The 16,383-nt window shown below is 42.0% G+C and overlaps 5 protein-coding genes across 5 annotated transcripts; 3 read left to right on the top strand and 2 right to left on the bottom strand.

The window, feature by feature from the left end:
- Nucleotides 1-4,177: 4,177 nt before the first annotated feature.
- EAF02_004353 (uncharacterized protein) lies at nt 4,178-4,811 on the top strand (the record flags this gene model as incomplete). Its single annotated transcript, XM_038900401.1, has 2 exons — nt 4,178-4,295; nt 4,354-4,811. 2 exons carry the CDS (start codon nt 4,178-4,180, stop codon nt 4,809-4,811), a joined length of 576 nt encoding a protein of 191 aa, XP_038760108.1.
- A 162-nt stretch (nt 4,812-4,973) lies between these two features.
- On the top strand, nt 4,974-5,972 carry EAF02_004354 (uncharacterized protein; the record flags this gene model as incomplete). The annotated part of the gene is made up of 1 exon (XM_038900402.1): nt 4,974-5,972. The coding sequence occupies one exon, from the start codon at nt 4,974-4,976 to the stop codon at nt 5,970-5,972; it is 999 nt and encodes a 332-aa protein (XP_038760109.1).
- Nucleotides 5,973-6,391: 419 nt separating this feature from the next.
- Nucleotides 6,392-7,506, bottom strand: EAF02_004355 (uncharacterized protein; the record flags this gene model as incomplete). The annotated part of the gene is made up of 2 exons (XM_038900403.1): nt 6,392-6,879; nt 6,933-7,506. The coding sequence occupies 2 exons, from the start codon at nt 7,504-7,506 to the stop codon at nt 6,392-6,394; spliced, it is 1,062 nt and encodes a 353-aa protein (XP_038760110.1).
- Nucleotides 7,507-12,432: 4,926 nt separating this feature from the next.
- EAF02_004356 (uncharacterized protein) lies at nt 12,433-12,877 on the bottom strand (the record flags this gene model as incomplete). Its single annotated transcript, XM_038900404.1, has 2 exons — nt 12,433-12,561; nt 12,644-12,877. The coding sequence occupies 2 exons, from the start codon at nt 12,875-12,877 to the stop codon at nt 12,433-12,435; spliced, it is 363 nt and encodes a 120-aa protein (XP_038760111.1).
- Nucleotides 12,878-13,434: 557 nt separating this feature from the next.
- EAF02_004357 (uncharacterized protein) lies at nt 13,435-15,730 on the top strand. The gene is made up of 2 exons (XM_038900405.1): nt 13,435-14,375; nt 14,424-15,730. The coding sequence occupies exons 1-2, from the start codon at nt 14,100-14,102 to the stop codon at nt 15,627-15,629; spliced, it is 1,482 nt and encodes a 493-aa protein (XP_038760112.1). The 5' UTR covers nt 13,435-14,099; the 3' UTR covers nt 15,630-15,730.
- Nucleotides 15,731-16,383: the final 653 nt, after the last annotated feature.

Consider the following 16,383-nt stretch of genomic DNA (forward strand, 5'->3'; position numbering starts at 1 on the left):
CAGAGTGTGGCAGAGGAAGGTGCTAGCCTAAATAGGCATATATCATATATTATAAATTCGATATCAGAGTTCTAAAAGGTATGGCTGGTTTAATGGTAACTATATCCATTAAAATAAAATCCATTTTTCTGGTAAACTATATAGGGAGGAATTCCCGTTTTCGGTTTCAGCAATTTTTCGATATTTCAAATTCAATAAATCAATTCGGTATGTTTATATCTTTCAGATTTCGCTTTACTTTTTCGATATGATTAAGATTTACTTTTCAGTTAGTTTCGCTCGGTTCAACAGATCAAAATTCAGTTTCCAAATTCGGTATTTCAAATTTCAGATTGGGATTTGTTAAGCATTAGTTCGATTAAAATATTCGTAGCTTCTAATTAGCTATATATAAGTTTTAGAAATCATTCAGTAATTCAACCAATCAAATTATTCGAAATACCTCGATTATATCAGATACGCTAATTACCTTGTAGCCTGCTTATTGTATATAAACAAATCGGGCCTAGATTGGATGCTTGTAAAAGGGGTCACTGGGAATTAAAAGTGAGATATCAGAAGGACAGGATTGATTGGTCAAAATCTATATATAGTTTGATGGATTAGGTGGTTTATTAGGTAGTTTATAGATGGTTTTAGAAAGGTTTAGGTTCGCGGATGCTCATTAGTCGGTTTTGGTAATAAAGGAAGATGTTAGCCTAAATAGGTATATATTATGTATTATAAATTCGATGCCAGAGCCCTAAGGGGTATGACTGGTCCAATGGTAACCATGTCCATTAAAATAAAATCCATTTTTCTGTGGCACCAGTCACCAGTAACCAAAGGCTTAAGTCGTAAAAGATTTACTAATTACTCGTAGAGTACAAGTGCGAACTTCCTGGAGATGAAATTGGCAAATTACATCTCCTTTCTATAGGCCACCTCGTATTACCAGCATCATGTAAGCATCAGCTCGCTTAGTGCCATTCTGGACAAACTTTATTCTGAGATATCCTACTCGTGCCTTTTGCCTTTCATGGAGATCGTGGGTCGATTTCTGGGTAATATCCGTAAAAATGCATGAACGAGGATGAGATTGACACTGATGGGACACATGTAATTTTGAAATAGCAATCAGAAGGAAATAGCTGCCGAGGTTGCCCATTGGCTCGCATGGTGCAAGTCTGCTTCGTAGTGGCTTTTCTGCTCAGCCCCGTATCTCAGACGATATAAGTCTATTCACAACGTTTGGGCATTCGAAACACGCTTAAATCCTTCGTAGTATAAATAACCCTGCTCAAAATATCAAAGCTTTGTTGGAGAAAATTGTCTTCTTTCTCCGAAGAATTGAAATCAGAAATGGGCTCTGAATGATATGCATTGAAATTATCATCGGATTCATCAGGTTTTAAGAATTAGGCTCGTAGGGAAGGGCCAGTAGGTTCAAACCAAGGGTTTTGACTCTGTCCGAAATACGAATCTGATGTACGAAGTATTATCAGGGACTGTAAGGACCAAGTACTAGCTAATCTTCAAGGGGTTCGTTCTCTTGTCCGAGAACCCACTCTGGAGACCGACAGTAGAAAACTAATACTAAAGCAGCAAAATTGACCTAAAATCGTAAAATGTATCTTTTTCAAAATCGAACTGTGTTTTCATTTCATATTTTATATTCTTCTAAATTATATTATAAGAGTTGTTCTTCTTCAAATAATGATCGCTAGGAATTTTAGGAAGTTGTATGGATTCATTGTTTTGATATCACATTTCGATCGAAGTGTAGAATCTTATTAGTGTTCGGCTTTTTCCCTCACTGCCCTGTTAAAATTCAAATGAACCTTAATTAGTGACATCCACCGTCCACATGGGCAGTAGGCAACGGTGAAAAATACCAGTTTACCATGGGTTAACACGGTAGAATTACTTAAGTCGACTCCACAGCATCATTCAAACGGGACTTGATCATCTCACCCAACGGGTAATGACATCCCAGAAGAAAGTCATTGGGGCTTAGAGCCCCTGATTAAATTAATGGCCCAATGAGATGTTCGCCATTGGCCACGGTCAATCCATTCGGTATCCATAGATAAATGAATGGCAATAGAGGAAGGTACTAGTCTAAATAGGCATATATTGTATTATAAGTTCGACGCCAAAGCCCTAATAAGTATGGCTGATCCAATGGTAACCAGATCCATTATGATAAAATCCATTTTTCTGCAACCCCTCATCTACTCCAGCGAACTATATTTTTATGCTTATTGAATTAAGTTTGATTATTTGGAAATATCAGTGGAGACATCAAAGCAGCAGCTTGAATCCAATAGGTATGATCAAGATTAAATAATGAATGTACGGTGTATCTCTGTGGAGGCAAGTGGGTTTGTAAGTTCGGGAAAGTGCGAAGGGAAAACATCGGTGCGATGGGGAAGAGTTTGGGAATCATCTCTCGCACATCTGCAACAGATGTCTGCTGATTCTGCTCTGATCAATAGACAACGTATGAGAAACGGGAGAGCTAAGGGAATATCATAACCCCAATGAGCAATTTCGAAAGGGGTTTCTTGGGTCGTTCATCCACTCTCTTCTTCATTCTTTCCAACCCTCCCTCTCCAACCGCCCACAACGTTGGACTGCTTGGAATGCATGAAATTGTTATTAATCACTTCTCGAGCTAGAGAAGAACTATGAAATAGTACATCGAAATACGAGTAATTTCAATCACCCGTAAAAGCACACAAACTCTGCAAAATTACCCCTTAAGAACTAGCTTAAATGGCAAAATTAGTCCTTTCGGCCGTATACAAACCAATCAAAGAATTGAGGGATCATAAATATGGGTTCCAGTATCTGCCTATATCGTTTCGCTCCTTCCCAATTCGCTCTCATTTGCATAGCGATGTAAAGAATTGAGCAGGTAGGTATTTGAGAAGTGTCTGCTTTTGGTAGTTCGAGAATCATAGGAGAGGACTAGACTCTTTCTTTGTGCACGCTGAAAACTTCATGAGAATTCAGCACCCTGTCAATTATCTTGGCCTAGTATTCAAGAGACTATCATCATCACCCATCATTGATGATACAGTGAGGTTACTGAGGTGTGGGTTCTTGACCCGGTGAAATTTGAAGAAAGGCAGTGAACGGGATGACATGGAAAAGACTCAAGCTTGATTGAACATCCTCATCTCGTGGTGAGAATGGATAAAACATAAACAGCAACCAGTAGGAATTGAGAAGGAAGACAAACAATTTGCTTTCAACTAGGGGATGGCGTTAGCTTCGGAGAGGAAACTTATAAACCCAGGCGTTTCCTAGTTGTATCTGCACCAAAACCTGGAGATGGAAAGCTTTACGCTATTGCAGTACTTTCATAGCCGATTCTTCGAGGGCTGTCTGTGTATTACTACCGAGGCAGCAGGATGGCGTTTTCCTTCCAGGTAACAGATCTTCTTCCATGAACCGAGGAGTGAAGACTGGCTATCATAACTGCTGCACCAGCCGGCTATAGTTATTGCTTCGATCTTTCCAGACAATTCATCACGAGCCCCAGGAGTGTCACACCGATTCCAATTGCGATCAAATGCTCTGTTCATAGTTGGCTTTTCGTTCTGAACTTACCTCGAGGCATGTACACTCTTTTTAACCTGTCTCCAGAATACCCCCAGGTTGCAGTTTCTTTCAAGGAACATCCAGTTTTCAATTTTCTGCAGTCACTCAATATGGGGAGCCAAGTACACATTTCTCTTTGACTTTCAGAAATTCGAATGATCTAAAACAAGACGTGGTCTAACCAAACAGACGAGAGCATGGTGGGTGAGCATAGGGAAAGTCAAGATGACGATTCTTCAGTTTGCCATACTTACCTGGCTAGTAAGACTAGTTGTCTTTGTCTGGTTAAGTATGAAGTAATGAAACTTTGCTATACATTTGAAGTGAATGTCGAGTTGTTTTTCTATATCCTCGATTTCGGGCTGGATAGATCTGATCCATGGCCGTTATGTTATGCGGCTGAGCCACACTTCAACAACACCCGTGGACACCAACGTCCAGAATCTTGAACTTCAACAACAATCCTTTCCATTGTGCAAAAGATCAAGTGCAATCTGGTGGATTATTGTAACCCATACTAGTATCCCCAAGCGTCGCTATCAGCACCGTTAGCTTTGAATTAATTGCGACCATCGAAAAACAGTACATCATGGCTGTACCCACAAAGGATCTCGTCGACCTACCCGACGACATTTTAGCAGTCATGTTTGATCAGATACTGGTAACTATTGGAGTAAGGAAGATCATGAACTTACGAGTTCTTTGCAGTATGTCTTGTTCATGTCTTACACCCATGATCTTTCCACAATATTAATCTACTGTCAGGACTCTTCAATACAATAATCACAAAGACTTTATGCCTCGACTATATGGCAAACTCAAAAGGCCCAGTCGACGACGCTCTTGAACTATGTCTCAAATATCCTGACAGCAAATTGCCCGGCATCGCACATCTCTTCATTCATCTAGAAATCAAATACAACCCCCACCACATAATACTCTCTCCTGTCTATTATGCTATCCAGTCTGTGAAAATGCGTAGTAGCAACATTCAGACAAAAGACAAACAAATAGCTTTCGAGATCCAGGTTTGCCATGCGATAGAAGAACGCTTAAAGTGGGGCTTGAAAGATGACCGAGATCCAGGTGCATGTGGCCGAAGGAGATTACAATTTCGTAACGCTGCCATCGGTGAAGATGACGAAGCAAGGCTAGACATACAAACTACTCTCAGTGTAGCTATTATTGCTGGAGATGCTTTCGTTGTACGAGAGCTACTTTAAAATTGTAACGGTGATGCCGATTCAGACAACATATATTTTGGACGACCTTTACATCTTGCCGCAAGTTATGGAAGAACCGAAATTATTGAAATTCTGCTTGAGTGTGGTGCAGATTTGAGTTCAATTCGGCCATATCTAATTCACCAGTCAAAGAGACTCACAATGCACCTGCAGAAGTTCATTTGCACTTTCGGGAGCCCTTTACGAATAGCAGCATTGAATGGCCTTCTCGAAGCTGTTAAAGTTCTCACCAAGCCACGTTACAATGCCGTATTACCATATCCAGAGGAGGAAATCCAGGAAGTTTTTCGCGCAGCAGCTAGAAGTGGGAGCATAGCTGTGATTTCTATTCTCGCCGAGTCATTTTTAGAATCACTACCTTCGGACCTACCATCAAATATCCGAGAGGAGATGCTTATCCAAAGTATATATTGGGAAAAAGAAGAAGCAATACAGTTGATAATTTCAAGTGGTGTAGATCTCAATTTTGCGGTATCTGCTACTTGGAAAACTATGCCCAATTGGTCGCCCATTCACTGTGCCGCTTATAAGGGCCGCTCAAAAGTTGTTCAGCTGCGACTTGAAAATGGCGCAAATCGAGATGGCCATGCCACCGGCATACGTGTACGTTACAACAATACGGATGCAATAGTTTTTGCCGTTTCCAAGGGCCATGAAGATGTCGTTCATGTTCTTTTGAATCACGGTGTTTCGTTAGCAAGATACAGAGGATACAACACTGCACTGATTATTATAGCATCATTTTGGAGCCAGCATCATATCATGAGCCTACTGTTGAAGAATGCGGTGCATTCCGACAAATACATCAATAGAACGGCTTTATCATATGCAATTGAAAATGGAGATCTCCTATCTCTGCGTCTCCTAGTAGAAGCCGGCTGCCCTGTCGAGACCCTCAAAGACGTTAAACCTATCAACTACAACTGTTCTCCAATCCTTTTAGCAATGAAATGCGGGTGGCCACATATTCTGGAGTACCTTTTCAGTGTCAGTAGTGAAAAGATTGATCCGTTGGATGAAGAGCAATTTCCCCTTGGTTCGACTGTCAGAAACGTTTTACGAGTGGCCAATATCCTTGTAGAAATGCGAAACAACCATACCAGCTTTGGTATACACAGGGCAGATACTAAACAATCGTAGTCATCAAATCTTCTTGGTTTACACTATCTAGCTAGCAATTATGTAAGAGTAGGTTTACGAGTTTATACCAGTTGAAGGGAAGTGGAGGATCATTCCATCCTGCGAAAGCTTCATTGCAACCAAAAGTTTTATAGTACTTCAAAAGTCAAGAGATCGAGATCGAAATAAAGAAAATATTTATTACATCCTAGAAGAGCATAGTCCTTATTCAGAGATTCTGGATACGATTAGGTACCTAGGTATGTAAGACAATAGATAGTGTGCTACCTGCACAATTGAATAAGACCGAGTAGAAAACAGACCGAATCCCAAAGAATGAATAAATACCGGAAAGGACCTCGGAAGGGAGAAAGAGCAATACGGAAACGGAAAATGAAAGCTTAAAAGCGCAATTAGGAGGACCCGATACGAAGTTTCTATCAATGAGTAACGGTATGATACTTCTTTGTGGGTAAGGGAGTATCTCTTCTTTTTAAGCCTTCAGACGGCACCAATGTCTTGCTCATAATATCAAAACAGTCCGTCGTAGTGGTAGAGTTGTCGCGACCGCAGAGAGGATAGCTCTGCTTGTTCATCATATCGCAGTACGTGTTCTCGTGATGCGCGACAAAGTCTGGCCCCAGAGATGTTTCGGAATCACAGAGTCGAATCGCACTATGCGATGTGCTGTTGCTGGTGATCAATTTCCCCAGAAATGAACTTAATTTATTGCCGATATTGTTGACACTTGTAGTGTTATTGATACTGGGAAGTTCAAGTCGTCTTGCGGAAACAGCCTGAGTACCACCTCGACGCACCTTTTTGTTCGTGCATGTTTTGCTGCCTTGAACACCGACTACCTTTGATCTGTCCATGTCTGTAAGACCAGTTGTGTATTGAAGTGGAGGGTCGAAGTATGGCATGCCGTCTTCATATCAATATCATCATACAACCAAAATCGCGGTTGGCTGCCACACATACTCGGCGGATGTTTCTGATATTGAGCTGCGCGATCGTCGGAAGGCGTAGAATCAGTAATATGTATACCCATTCCTTTCGACTTGATACCATTACTGCCATCGCTGTCAATCCACATACACTTTGGAATGTAGTCGGTCGATAGATCCATAATCGTCTGCGATTCATACCAATCTCCGCCACATTGAAATCCAATGTCTCCCGTCCATGTCTGCTGACCTCCATCTGGCCAAGTGACGGCGATGTATGAAATACACAACGCATCATTACCACCCGACACAACCGATAAGTATTGTCCTTGACGCCCACCAACACTATCAGGTGCCACAAGCTTGATATCTGAGAAACTCCCATCGGCGATTCTATTGCTGCTTCCAGGTTTTTGTGCGATAGATCGGCCTACCACGTCAAACAATCGGACCCCGGGGGTGTTGCCAGATGTACTAGCTTTACTGTCTGTAGATGTTCCAGCACCGATACGAATGGTGGTCGTTTGGGCGGTTTTGTCGGGGATGAACGATTCGAGCATAGGAATCATGGTAATGGCGCCCAACAGGAGTCCAATAACTTGAGCCATGTTGGAGGAATATGTTTCTGAGAGATCTTTCGAAGAAGGAAATAGAGTTGCAATTAATTTAGGTCAAAAAAGGAAGGTGAAACGGGACTAAGAGAATGTTGCTAACTCTTCTGAAGTTTCTTGATCTTTTTGATGGAGAAATGAATGTGTTGAATATCTATAATGAGTGTGCAGATGATATTCCTGAGAATTATCGGGTACAAGTAGTATAACTTTATACCTCTGATCCCCAAGCTATTTTCATCCGTATTACTGCGTATCCAAACATTGGAAGATATTCCAGTCACTTCATTTCCCTTGAAGGATTCAATCTAAATTGCCTTCAGGACAAAAAAAGAAGACGAGATAATTGTCCGAAAATTTCGAAACATCTAATCATGAAAGTTTAGAAAAAGATAGCGAGGCTCATATTTTCCGATCCGATTTGCATTCGGAACAGCGGTTACATTATGCATATTTCCGTATGAAGGGAAAAATAAGGAAATATCCGTACTACCATTCTCTACCTGGGGTCGTAGTGTGTGGTAAGAAATGGAACCAAGTAGCCGCATATAGAGATCTGTAACGGTGTAGCGGTCTTGGAAATGCAGAGATGTGGCTAGTTTTGTATTTGATTACACGAAAGGACTTTCTGCGCCGCCTCAAGTTGGCCTCCAAAAAGTTTTACCAGCGTCGATACTGCAATGGTACTTCGTTCATAGTCATCGTATCTGAACATTGTAATTTGGGGGCCGAGGAAGCTGAAATTAGACCTCACTATGTCGAATCCAATTCGAACGTTCAATTCGAACATTTGTTTTTTGTGTCTGTAGCAGGCATTCCTTTATTTGGGTGGTAAGGATACCCCTTTTGTTAGGACTCAAACAGAGTCGAGCTTTTCCTCTAGCGTTGGGCGTCTTCCTCTCCATGTCTTCCCAAGACTCATTTGCAACCATCCCATTCTCTGTGTTTATTGCTTTCCTTTAACAGTCTCAAAATTATCATAGGTATAAGTGTGTTGAGGTTTTTTCTGTTTCAAACCACAAATACCTCAGAGACAATTATTGAAGTTTTCCAATAGACTTTACATGCCAACAAGATTCCAACTTTATCACAAATTTATTTTACAACAAAATATGTGGCACCACAAGACCAGATCAATAATTTCATACACATCTATCAGTGGGTTCATTATCTCCATTGTGAATGCTCAAGATCTCGTCGGCTGCGATGCAGTGAGCTGCCCTACTACCTATCGTCAGGCCCACTGCACAGTGGGCAATACCACTCTCTCCGAACTTGGCATCACATCATTCAACACATCACTCGATATTTCTCCATTCACTTGGACTCTTGGGACTCAAGAAATTATCGATCCAGCCAACAGTTCTCGCGCATTATGGGATCGTAACTATTTCCTCGGCACTCCCCCAAGCGTCGTAAATTTGACCTCATCATCGCGTGGATGCGCTGTCTTTTTCGATGGAATTTCCGCAAACTTGTCGTTTCCCGGATTCGATCGAAGCACAACTGTGGGAAGTTGCCAGGATGATCTTTTTCCAGCTTGTGTGTCAATGATCTGTTATCCCAATCGCAATCCCAAATTTTGTCATTGATGAAGGAATCTAAAGAAACTCAAACTGAGTTGAATGTTTGCGCTGAGCTACAATCTGCATTGCAATCTCAAGCCACGGCTTCTTGTGATGCAGTAGCATCTCATGATTGGGGTACTATCATCGTCCGAGGCACGTAAACAGTGCATTGAATCCGTAATGATGAAAAGAATGCTAATTAAACCCTTAACAGAACTAACTGGTTCAAGTGCAGCGAAATTTTCTCAGAGCTCTCAAAATTGTACTGCAACCACGGGTAAGGATTACAATCTATCTCTTGTTCAAAGTACCCGATATATCCGCGCAATTGGTTATGGAGTTGTAACACGATTATTGCTTGGCATCACACCAATTCTTACTGTGTTCTATGATACGATTGACACAGTCAATACAAGCGCGGAAACTCACTTGAGTTGTTTGAAAGTTATAGAGACACAATATGGTGAAGTGACGGATGCTCCTCAAGCTTCTACCGGTGTATCTGAAATCATGAGCAAATTTTGGAGTTGGAAACTCGTGATCATATTATGGGCTATGTCTTGTCTAGTTCGATGAATGAGGGAGGACGCCAGAACGTCGTTGGTTTGAAAAAATATATATATTTATCTTCATGTTATAGACGTCATGTTTTGATTCTATTATGCTTGGATGGTTCGTAATGCCAGAGGAAAGTAATTTATCTGTTAAGGCACAATTTCCTAATACAAATCTCTACACTCAGATCTTGATATATCTGACCTAGAGCTGCTTGGCTGTTAACAACTGTATATACTTATTATAAGAGCTCGCCAAATTGAACGATAAACCATCATTTGACCGCCTCACTAATATTGGCATGTAACTTGCATCAAATCTTACTAGCAATCGAAACACAAGTCTCCAAGGCTCCCTATGATAACGTTCAAATAGTCGCCCAATCCAAAAGTAGAGCCGACGAGAGTAGATAGGTGTAATACTGTGCCTCACACAGGTATCTCAGAAGGAACCTAATATATACACGGATTGGGGCGACAGCTGTTAATTGCAGGGTCGTCTAAAGGGGCGATTGCCACTCCTCCTGGCAATTTAAACCATTCCTTTGTGGAGATTGTGTTGAGATGAAGATATCTTCGGGGCTTCCAAAAAAGGGGGTAGAACTGCTGTTCGAGATCCTATTCCTATTTGTCTGAGCAGCAATATATATATATCAAATAAGATCTTTTTCCTTGCTGTTCATACTAAATCATTTTCTTTACTCTTTATACCACCTCATTGTCCTACGTTCATTCCATTATAACTCAAGATTTTGAGACAACTTCCTTGGGCTATTCACTATATTCAATGTGCTTCTCTCTCCTCAGAATTTCCTTGCTCTCTTTGTAGCATTTGGACTCCACAATGTGGCTGCTCGAGCCTTGCCTCAAGTCAATGAGTTAGCATCGATTTGTTCTACTTCAAATCGTATATGTACGTTCCTTCAATCCGTGGTATAGAGTGTCCAATTATCCGCATTGCGGCCCAGTTGAAGGATACATTTGGTGCACTTCTTCCTTCGATAATTCATTTCGAATGAATGATCTTTGCAAACGATCAAAACATTCTCGAGCATCTATAGCATTCAGAAAATCAAAAGCTTGAATCTGGATGAGTTGCTCACACTATTTCGTTTTCTCTTAATCACTTGATTTCAAACATTCCGTTGATAAAAACAAATTTCTAGACGACAGAACCAATTCCCGTCGGGGAGATCTTTTCCCACGCATCCCCGGTGGGCGGCCCATCACTGTGAAGCCAGAGCCCAAACCCAAACCTATAACCGAACCGAATAGCCCCGCTAAGCCGGATTCTCCAACAACGATAGATCCAGTGACAACTACGTCGAATGATGCTCCAGATGTGATTCTGACGCAGACTCAATACAAAACACGTGGCGATACTGTCCAGAACAACCTCAACGATGCAATAACCCAAAAGGCAGTTAGCAAGACAGTACAACCTGCAGGAACGGATCCAGTACCTGGTGAGTTGTGCATCTCCTCATTTAACCAAATTCCCTAGATCCGTTCACAAAAGTTTGATTTAAAATCAACTTTGTCCTGAATCAATACTGATTTATCACCAATCAAAGGTGACGGGTCAGTTGCCAATGTCTTTGACGGTTATGATCTATGTAGTCTTGCAGGTTTTAAAATTGAAGGCGCCAAACCAGGTGTATCGGTGACAAACGAAAGAAAGGTGTACGAGGATCTCGAAGGAACATTCGCAAAACCAGAACTAAACATCCCGAGTGATACATCATTCACTGAAATGCATAGGTTCCCTAAAGGCCCTCGAAATTTCTGAATCTTGTAAATGTTTATCTCAGATTCAAATTTAGAAAATGTTGTTATATCGCTAATAGAAAAACAAAAAGATTGGTTTAGTGTAGAAGAAAATCCGAATACTCAAAGTTCAATTGTTAATTGGGGTGGATATAACGCAGATAAAGGGATCATAGTAGTCGACGATGTAGACTCAAGGAACTATTTCCGTGGACCTACGGATCCAAAGAAACTTTCCTCATCCAGTATCACCTACCAATCCTTTCAAGCAATTGCCGGGACTAAAGTTGGCGGCCTGAAGATAGTTGTACAGAAAAATGTGCAAAACCCAGGATCCAGAAAATGATTGCCGATGCCTATAAAAGCCAAAATCTGAATATTGATTCGGACACAGGTGATTGGGCAATGGATGCCAATAATTCAGCGAAGGAGAAGGCATTTTTGACTCTTTTGGGTACTGACAATGGAAGACCAACCATATATATGTTGACCGATTTTCATGACCCACTTGGGAACAAGAAGGTTACGAGAATTTTGACGTATCCATATAAAGGTTACGAGGAAGAGGTCAATGATGGGTTAGGATGCTGGCATATGGTCTTGATGATTGGAACTTCCTGAGTTTGAGGACTTGTTTATCTGGAGCGAAGTTGCATGTATCCGTGACGTCAGTTCAGTTGGTGAGTAGCAATATGAGACCCGATTTTTTTTGGAACTCAATGTCCGAGTTATGCTTTGTATATTACAGCGACTTTTTCTCTCGAATCTTGAGTAAATATCTTCCAGTGCCAGAAGCGAACTCCAATTTCCTGTACGTGTTATTCAACGATGAAGATTCTGTGTGTGAATGTGAGCATTTGATTGTAACCTGGACTCAAAGAATTATCTTCTGGGCCCTCGAAATATGTCCCTTTTTCATGACTGTAATTTTGTTTGGTCGTAGGGCACTTCGTGTAGACTTCCTAGCAAACGCCGTAGACCGTCGAATTATTCCTTCCCATATACTGTTGTACATTTTGTTCCACCAAGAGTCATTATGGTTTTTGACCAGGTGCTCCCGCTCCTATAACTCCTGGCATCTCTTGCGCCCCTTCAGCCTTCAATTTTTGCAATGTTTGTTCGCGCTGGTATTCCATCACTCTACGTTTCTTGAAGTATTGAACCTGATGAGGGGGGCGAAAATCGGTAATGAGCCATACCGTAACAGCAGTTCGAATATCTTTGTGCGGCGAAAAGGAAACTTACCCAACTAGTTGCACAATTTTGTTCGAATACTCTCGCCTCTGTTCCGCAAGACTTTTCGGCTTTGGTGTTCTCCGTGAGGCTATCAATGATTTCATTTTTATCCAGGCACTTAAAGTATGCATCTCTTGCTTCCCAACATTGTGATCTTTGACTTCGGTCCGGTGCTATGGGAGCACCATCTACGCCAATCTTTGGAGGGGGCAGAGAAGCTTGCGAAGAGCTGAAAAGTCCCATGATAAATTGATGAATAGACTCAGCAATTATTAGACTTTAGAGAAATGAAGCCTTTACTACCATGCTATGTTTCTATGCGGGGCGGCAGAATAATTTGAGCTAAGCCTAATTGGCTTCTCCGCTTTTACTTCCTCCCGGTGAGCTTGATAACTTTATCATCCCCAAAGAGCATTCTTGACTTCTCTCCTAGTGAGCCCATTGTATGCTCGAGCAAAACCGATGTCTCGATGTACCAGCCGATGACAAGACTTACATCGAACTGGATTTTAAGACAATGATATTGTCTTATTGTCTTGCATCAGAACTCCTCCCACTTATTAGAAGATAAGCTTCGGAAAAGGGATTGTTTATCTGAATCCGGATAGCTTTATCTACCCAAAATAGAATATGCCCAGCGCCTTCAAAGCCACTGCTCTACCCAATCGCTCCATATAGGAAAGAAAAGCATCGAGAAAAGTCAAGTATTCATTCCCAATATAATGGAACACAACCGTTACTGGGTGTATTAATAGTGAAGAACCAGATAATTTCCTATTCGAAGATCTAACACACTTCCACCTTCATTGGCGCCATACGTTGCAGATGTCGATCTTTACCTTGTGTATTCACTCACACTATGCAGATCTAAGAGCAAAACGCGATAGCATTCTGTCAAACTACTGTCGCGTCTTTAACAAGCCTTAGTGCAAATTGCGCAGCTATTTTTATTTTTGAAGAGCAGGGCATCGTGGTAACCTTGACTGACGAGTCTGATACCGTTGAACAACACATCCTAAATAACACCACCAGGGAGTACTCATTGGAGCTCACCAGCGACAACTCTCCACTACCCAGTTGCCTTAGGCGAACAATCTCATAGCCTTGGCCTCACGCCCACGCATAACATTTCCATATGAGGAACATTTCTCCCTCTCACCAATTTTAACGACACAAGGAAGATCTATCCCACGTCATGCTTGCACCATATTTGCTATTTGATTGATGAGTCCACTAACCTTAAAAGTTTCACCAACATTTCTATTCCTAGATCAATGCAACGCTCGACTACAGAAACCATGCCTTTCCCGGTGCTTTTGTACTTCAAAACACCTTGATTGTTTTGGATGTGCATTCTTCACAGATCAATTACTTCGCAGACTTATATGGTCTTGATCCCCTCCATACTATTTGAGAGCCGACTGCGGCTGTTCCCAAACCAATATTTCGATCTGATGTCGTGGGCATGGTCATGGTTATGAATGGTTTGATCCCGGCCCCAAAAGGTCGAGTTCGAACAAAAGTTGGGCATAGATATCTGGAGGCTTTACAATCGAAAGTAAATGGAGGTTACCAGAGCTCAAGCTCGTCATCTTCAGATGATGGCGTGCAAAATTCTGCGGGATTGAATCTATTGGTTCTTGGTATCACGTCTGGAACTGCTATGGATGACATTGATTTTGCTCTCTGTCGTTATACACAAGAGTCACCAGAAGCACCACTGCACTTGGATCTTATTCAGGTATATGGCAATATTCGTTCTACCAAAAAATAAGCTAATCTTCCCTAGTATGATTCAGTCGTCATGCCGTCGAAGATTCGATCCGAGATCCTGTCGATGTTACGAGAAGACGCCGCTCCGCCAAGTATGTTGTCGCAAATGGACGCAGAAATGGGACATACTTTTGCGAACGCTATTCATATATTCGCACATAAGCATAGAATTTCAGTGGATGATATTGATCTAATTGGATCTGGTGGACAGCTCGTTACCTTAACGGGGGCCCCACCACGGGGACAACATCGATCGAACATGTGCCTAGGAGAAGGGGCTGTGATATCAGCAAAAACAGGTGTCACAACTGTTTCCGACTATCGAACGGCAGAGCAAGCTGTCGGCAGACAAGGTGCTCCTTTATTTGCGTACTTGGTCGGGCTTTTGCTGCACCATCCTACCAGATTACAGATTTGCATAACGATTGGAGGCATCACAACTATATGTTTCATCCCGTCGGATAAAAAGGGCGGGATTGACGCAATGTACGATTGGGATACAGGGCCAGGCACTTGTATGATTGATGCAGCTTATCGTCACTTTGGCCTCGACCCTCAAAAGGACCAATCCTCTTCCCTACACGGTACAATCTGCCATGAAGTTGTCGAGCAACTTCTTACCAATGATGAATATCTCAGTACACGACCACCGAAAACCACAGCTAGAGAAATTTATGGTGACGCCATGGCTTTCAAAATCATAGGCATGTGCGCTTATCGAGGTTGTTCGCCCGCCGATACAATATCTACCATTACACGCTTCACCTCCGCCAGTATTGCCCAGCAAATTCTTCTTTTTGGTCCCGGTCGTGACGCTGTTAACGCAGCTGATATAACTGTCGATGGTCGCGGCATGTCCCACACTCCCCTCATCTCAGACCTTCAAGCCGAATTTCCAGGAGCCCATTTTGACAGCTTTGACAAAACCGGTATTCCTTTAAATGCTAGAAAAGCAGTAGGCTTTGCGATGCAAGCAATGGAAGCATTGTTAGGGAGAGCATTACCAGTCCCGACAAATGCGGACGTAAGAAGACCGAATACTATTACTGGAAAGTTGGCACCTGGACTAAGGTGGAGAGAGGTCATGGAGAAAAGTGTTAGATTTGGAGGAAATGGAAGAGGGTGGGAGGGACTTCCTGAGGTCAAAGAGTTGATTGTTAGGCAAAGGGATAGGAGCAATGTCTCAGGTATGGAAAACGAGAAGGAGGGGTTTGCCTGTTAGGCCGGTACAGATTCCGCGGAAAGTTTCCTTTTACTTACTTTCTTAGTAGATAGTTTTAGTGAGCAAACATACATTTAATTTACAATCCAACATTACCTGTACTTCGAAAAGAATATGCGATATCGGCAGAGCCACATCATACTACACTCTGCAATATTGAACTTTCGTCCGTCTTGGAAGCAATCTTTCTGCTATTTTTGGAGTGCGGTACCATTCACGTTTCCACGAGATACGATTTCGATGCTTAGGTTGTGCTTTATGCTGATACAGGCATGATATTCTTTGCACGATTCCTCGGATTTTTGGTTGAACATCTCCAAATTTTATTGTTTAGAGTAAGACAAAGCCTCAAGTTCTTTTACGCTGGTGTTCAACTGAGCCCTACTATTGCGTGTATAGATTCTGTTCTGTGTAGGTGGGTGACTTAAGGTAGGATCTTGAAAATAGAATTTCATGAGTTCATGAAATGCTTCCTGTCCAACAAGCCTCGTTCATCTCCCTGCATTTCTTCCTGTTCTGGACCCTTATCAAGGTTAGACGACGAGGCAGATTGAAGGGCAGAACGCAGAGAGGCTTACGATGACATGGTAGAAATGTGCAGCAAGTGTTCTCGCCAACCACGTTATGACATGGTATATCACGACGCAGACGATTCTGAAGAGTGTCTAGGAAGTCATGTGCCTTCATGTTTCCCTCAATCAAGGCTCATCAAACTAGCTTAAAATCGCAATATATGTATGACGTGGAGTCGTCG

The sequence above is a fragment of the Botrytis sinoallii genome (genome assembly GCF_014898435.1).
Source record: "Botrytis sinoallii strain Bc 23 chromosome Unknown BSIN_006, whole genome shotgun sequence".
Taxonomy (NCBI): Eukaryota; Fungi; Ascomycota; class Leotiomycetes; order Helotiales; family Sclerotiniaceae; genus Botrytis; species Botrytis sinoallii.